The sequence below is a fragment of the Engystomops pustulosus genome, chromosome 7 (genome assembly GCF_040894005.1).
Source record: "Engystomops pustulosus chromosome 7, aEngPut4.maternal, whole genome shotgun sequence".
Lineage (NCBI taxonomy): Eukaryota > Metazoa > Chordata > Amphibia > Anura > Leptodactylidae > Engystomops > Engystomops pustulosus.
The window spans coordinates 144,759,591-144,765,746 of record NC_092417.1 but is presented as its reverse complement, the minus strand read 5'-3'; the positions used below and the strand labels follow the sequence as shown (position 1 = coordinate 144,765,746).

General features: G+C 41.6%; 1 protein-coding gene across 1 annotated transcript; it reads left to right on the top strand.

Annotated features, from left to right (window-relative positions):
* Positions 1 to 1,328: 1,328 nt before the first annotated feature.
* Positions 1,329 to 4,642, top strand: INS (insulin). Its single transcript, XM_072114328.1, has 3 exons — positions 1,329 to 1,397; positions 1,529 to 1,735; positions 3,917 to 4,642. Exons 2-3 carry the CDS (start codon positions 1,552 to 1,554, stop codon positions 4,051 to 4,053), a joined length of 321 nt encoding a protein of 106 aa, XP_071970429.1. The 5' UTR covers positions 1,329 to 1,397; positions 1,529 to 1,551; the 3' UTR covers positions 4,054 to 4,642.
* Positions 4,643 to 6,156: the final 1,514 nt, after the last annotated feature.

Genomic DNA, 6,156 nt, shown 5'->3' with positions numbered 1-6,156 from the left:
GCATGCATGCCACCATATTGGGGAGGATGGGCACTTCCCAATGACATAACATTAGTACTGGTGTGCACCTGATTCATTACTATAAATGCGCATATAAACAGTATGCCAGCACCGATCATGTGTGTTACTCTGCTTTCATTACCAGAACCGGGGCCTGAACAGGATCTTTAAGTCAGTGGGTCTGCTCATCCCTAGGTATAATGTGACTTTGACATTGGTGTCCTTTTAAACCCGACCTGGTTCCTTCAGGTCCTGTTCTGTTTTTGTATCTGAGGACAGATGACCTCCAGTATTAAGGCCATGGGCATAACTACTACTATCTTAACCCAACCTAGTAGGTATAAGGGAAGGATGTGCATTATTGTATACATGTTTCCTCCACAGTCCTTTCTCTTTTTGCATAAGCAGACAGTATCGTGTGTACCCTTTAACTTATTACAGTGTCTTCACATTATGCATAATTTTGGACATAAACGCATGAGAATTATCTATCAGGTAGCATTTGTGTGCATTTATAGCTGCTGGGAGGCACAGTGTACAGGCACTTTGTGCCATAGACATGCAATGATGTCCAAACTTATGTGGAACGGGACCAACCACACTTTTGCAATGGGTGAGCGTTTCACTCCTGCCTTTTCTGTTCATTAACACTCGGCCCCAACTGTAGAAGTGTGATCTGGCAAGTCATGACATAAGACAGAAGGTCACCCCAAGAAGTGATTCGATGGACACTGAATGCTAAGTGCAGGGCAGCCTGCAGCCGCAGCAATGTCATATAGCACTACTTTCTTTCAATTGTAAGATTTTCCCCAAAAAACTTTCATATCGTAACAAATTAAACATATCACATATAGAAAGTTCCATTCCAATTACGTCTTGCCTTCTATTTGTCATAGTCTGTTTATATATATATATATATATATATATATATATACATATATATATACACACAGTATATACATATATATTTATATATATACAGTATATACATATATATTTATGACAATCACTATGACAATTAGAGGGCAAGACGTAATTGGAACATCAACTCTTAAAAATCTTCATGAATGCAGTAACTGCAGGTATTACTGTTCTGCTGTCTTGTGCCTTCTTATTCCAGTGACAATGTGGCAGGTGGTCATGTCATCAAGAAACAAGTGATGATGCTGAGAAGGTAAATCGATGATCCTTATGTTCAGAGGAACTGAAAATTATAATAGGTAACTGTTCACCCTTGTGGGAGGAGCAGCTAATGAGCCGGCAGAATTTGGCAAGGTGCTTAGCTAAGGTGCTTTGTGATGTATAAAATGGGTCCGCAGGAGCAGGAAGATCACACTCATACCTGCCATCTCTCCTTTACACCAGACCCACTTGGTCCTTCTGTAGCTCTTGTCCAGGTAAGTGTCATGTCATTGTGAATTGCATTTGGAAGCCTACCAAACTGGTACATGGGTAACTTACAGGTTTTGCGTTGTATCTAAAGCTTAGAAGGAAATTGTTCAATGCTTGTTCTCTCTTATGTCTACAGATTCACTCTTCATTTCTTTCGTCATGGCTTTGTGGATTCAGTGTCTCCCTCTGGCCATTCTTATGGCCCTCTTTACACCTACCACCCAAGCCTTAGCCAACCAACATCTCTGTGGGCCTCACCTTGTAGAAGCCTTGTACTTGGTTTGCGGAGATAGAGGTTTTTACTACTATCCTAAGGTCAGAAGAGACCTTGAACAGCCATTAGGTAAGGACATGTCACATTAAATATGAAATCTGATGTGCCAGTATTATGGTATAGGAAAAGTATTGTCAATAGCGTCATATATGCTTTTGTGGAAAAAGTTTCAGTAGAATTCTACTGACTTTCGAGTCCAGTGGGCGGTCCTACCAGTGAATGGCAGACTACTTGTTATAAGTATATATAAAGATTTCTGTTAGTTATTGAATAGGACGGCCTACATGACTTCTAAGCCCATAATGATCTCCTAGAATACTAAATGCATTGCAATGAGCACTGAATGATGGACAGTTACTATTTGTATGTGCAATTTACAAAATATTCATGTTTTGGCTGGAGTTAAGGTATATTGTGTAAAACCATAGTTTTACCTACCTATGTGCATTTGGGTGATTTATCTCCTGGCAACCCAGCCGACTTATTTGAGAGGTCACAGTGCACTTGAAATAGCAGTGTATTGTACACAATGTAACAGCCACTAGGTGCTGCAAGTTACTGGAAAGTGTTGTACCTTGGGTCTGGAGTCTTCTCTAATCCGGTCAATAGAATAGCTGTTAGACTGCTAAGTATGACCTCTGCTGTAAAAACATGGTACATATTATATACCAGTATATATTCATGTGGTCCTAGTAGACAACACATACAAAGGTGTCAGGAAATAATTCTCCAAATCGGAGGATAATTACTGAATTTTCTCAAGTCCAACTTATACTTCAACAGTGTTCACCTAGTGCAGAGGTTCTAAATCTGGGGGTTGAAACCCCTTTTGGGGTTGAACCACCTTTCCACCATGGTCGCCTAGGACCATCAGAAAACATTTTTCTGATGGTCTTTGGAACTCACATATCTTTCCAGTGTCGCAGTGTAGCCAGGAGACTTGGGGGTGCAATCAGCTTCCTCCTGCTGTCTCCCATAGTCTGCATCTTATTTGGAGCATATGTCCTAGGTCCGTGTGTAAGACCGTGTTCGCATGATGACTCCCATACATCATATGGGCACAGCATATGAGACTTTTTTGGGCATAGTTCCAGCCAGAGACACTGTAGACTTCAATTTTCATGTGTTATTTATTGCTGTGTAATTCTGTTCAACTTTTTTATAGATGATATAGTTTTTTTTTACTAAATGAATCATACTGCCACACTAGTACATCAGCGGGTGGTAAGGGGTGTATGGAGAGGGCTCAATGAGTAGCATCAGAGGTGTTAGACACAGGTTTTTTTTTGCCATATGTAGCAAACATATTACCTGTATTGAGAAAACTCAGCCCCTGAGACCTCTTCATATACCCCTTGCAGTTCATCATAATAAGGTGGTTTGCAGCAAGGAGTTAAGATTAGTCACCAATCTTTAAGGGGTTTTTCCAATAGAAAGAATCATAGAAAAAAATAATGTGATGCTGTGTTCACTTGATGCTTTTGAGGTGCACTTCAATGCAATTCAAGAGTAGTGGGAAGGATTTACTCCCGATCACAGTTGAGTGCTCCTGGACATGTGCACCAGGACATGAGTACATGCTTCTTCTCAGGCCCATCTTCTCTCTTACCTGGTTAACGTTTGACATCTGCTGTAAGGATTTTTCTATGGTTTTCACATTTATTAGGATAAGTTCTCCAGTGTACTTGGGTGGAATGGGTTACGTTAGCCATTAATATCATCTATTGCTTAAGACCAGAAAACGGAATTTTGGGTCTCCTGTGATGACAAGAACATGGGCTCAGAAGTCCCCTATGTGAATAAAAAAGTGATGTTCATGCCACTACTTTATTTGAGCAATCATTTTGTTGTCTTTTATATTTACATAGTTACATTACCAGAGGTGACAAGGCTTTATTGTAAGAACTGTGAATCTGAGCAATAGCTGAGCTCAGGAGCTGATCACAGCAGAGAGTGTAGAGAGCTTCAAAAATAACCTAGATGTCTTCTTACAGCAAAATAACATTGAACTGTGTTCACTAAAATCCCTTTCCCTTCTTTGACCTTCTTGATGAACATATGTGTTTCTTTTACACTGCACTAACTATGTAATTATTTAATCCCTCTTTGGGTTATTCTACATAACATCCGTGTGCATAACAGACTATATTATCATGTAACACTATATTAGTCTCAAAGTAAAGCATGGAGGTGTCAATGCAGCTTTAGGGGTCCAACAACCAGATCTAATCTTATATGTTCTTCTTGCAGTGAACGTACCCCAAGGCAGCGAGCTGGACGGGATGCAACTCCAGTCACAGGACTACCAAATGAGGAAGAGAGGAATTGTGGAACAGTGCTGCCATAGCACATGCTCATTGTACGAACTGGAGAACTACTGCAACTAAGGGCCAAGGGTCAATTATTAGGGACGCTTACATAAACAATTCCATCCTATCAGTTATATAATATCAACAGCTGAAACTATATATATATGTAAATGTGGCAAACCTGACACTTAATGCATTTTATCATATTTAATTAATTGGTATTTAATGTGTTAAGTAAATGTTTGCTATATCGCCCTTCTACTGTCCAAAAGTTTCCATTGTGTCTTTTTTGCTATATGTTGTAATACCAAAAAAATGTAAAAACGTTAATACAGAACGTAATAGTATCATCCCAAGTAAGACAATGATTCTGACTACTGCAAAAAGACACAAGTGGAATACTGAAGGACAGGTGGCAAAGGCTTACAAAAAGAGTGGGTTCATGCAAGGGTATCAAGTCTCCTGAAAGTAACCGAGTTCGGGACGGGGTGACAGTGAACAAGTGAAAGAAATTGTGAGAAGAATTTCGTTAACCCAGTGCTTTTCTGACACTGAATGGGGTGAAATGCCTTGATGTACTACAAAGCCTCTTTTCATAATGTAAGTGTCCTGTACCTATCCATCCTCCCTCACTGGCTGAATACAAATAAATGGAAGAGATAAAGCACTTCTTCTGGTATTATTTAAGGCTGCTACTGTGTGTATAATAAGTTGGATTTATAAATACATTAGGCCAGGATTTATAGGCTCGGGGGCTGTCATCGGGCTCCCAGCTGCTGTGATTAGCTGGCAGGTTTTACGTCCAACCAACAGGAAACAAGAGAGGGAAAAATACATTGTGTACAAGCAACAAAAGAAAAAATCCACCTCGTAGCTACTTCACTTTTTTTTTCCAGACCAAAACCACAATTGAAACATGGTATAGAATGGCAAAACACTTCATTCAGCGAATCGGGGCTGCCATGGCAGGGGAAAGGTTAAATTGGCGGTGAAACAGGCAATCTCTGGGATTTTTAAAGGGGTGTATAAGGGGACACGGGGGTGGACAAAGCCAAAAGACCTTATATCCCATTGTAAGAGAAGCAGTGCTGCTTTCTATTAAAGAAGAAGTTATGGCTGGAAGGGGAGGGGGTGTCTTGACTGTTGGCTGAAAGCCACTCGCTGTTGCCTACCCCCAGACCCCCAAACCCCCCTATCCCTCTCCGCCCCCCGCGTTCTTATCCTGAACTGACCCCCTGTTTGGCTTTGTTCCAGAAAGCAAACCTCGAGCCCCTCGGAAAGCCCTGAGACTGAACGCCCCAGTCTGATGGCCCCCCTCTCTGCAAGACGGGGGGCTTCCTGCTCTGAGGCAGCTGGGAGCTCTGTGCTTTGTCTCTGGTGCTGAAGGGGGGGGGGAGAGGTTGAAAGGTTAGGGGAGCAAAACTCTTCAATTGATAGAAAAGGGTTAATATAGTAATGCTCTGCAAAGCACTTATAGGGGATTAGCTATGGGTAGATGTTCTGCAGATCCGGGACAAATAGTGGAGCTCCAGCGCAAGATAGGAAGGTGATGCGTGAAATAGCATTCCGGGGTAAAATCAAGTTTGTAACTTCATGTAAAACTTCTGCTTAATGGGGGATGCTCTGCGGAGCTTGGACAAATGAGGGATATACTGCAGCTGGAGCACACACAGGAGTAGATCAAACTAATGCCGGCCCATAAATGTCAGGGTGTCGGAGTGATTTGCTGCAGATGTGGGGTCGTGTTGGAGACTAAGCAAACATTATTGTACTTACAGAAGAAATATTAAACATTATATAGCATTACGTATATTATACATAGGTATGAGCAAAGGATATGGCTTCTTGCATGTGTACATTTACTCTTTTAGCACATGCTTTATTAATAGTAGTATATTGAGTAGCTACTACCTAGAACTAAATCTAGAACTTAAGCTGTATACAATAACAACAAGCTCTGCATAGCATTAGAATACTGCAAGCATCTGGACCATTAAGACAATTATAGGGCTGTAGGGCTGTAGGGCTGTAGGGCTGTCATCAGGGTGGGGGGGGGGGGGCTTAGTGTGACTGTGTTCAGGGGGCCTAGAGGAGAAGAAGGGCCCCATGTCACAGAAAACCCTCAGTGAACTCACTGTTCTGACAGGGCTGACGTATGGGGGGAGGTTGGGGCCCACAAAA

Excerpts from the sequence above, each read along its gene's own strand:
- INS (XM_072114328.1), top strand. The coding sequence starts at position 1,552 with ATGGCTTTGTGGATTCAGTGTCTCCCTCTGGCCATTCTTATGGCCCTC. Across the intron at positions 1,736-3,916 it reads AGACCTTGAACAGCCATTAG|TGAACGTACCCCAAGGCAGC; the intron begins GTAAGGACATGT and ends TTCTTCTTGCAG.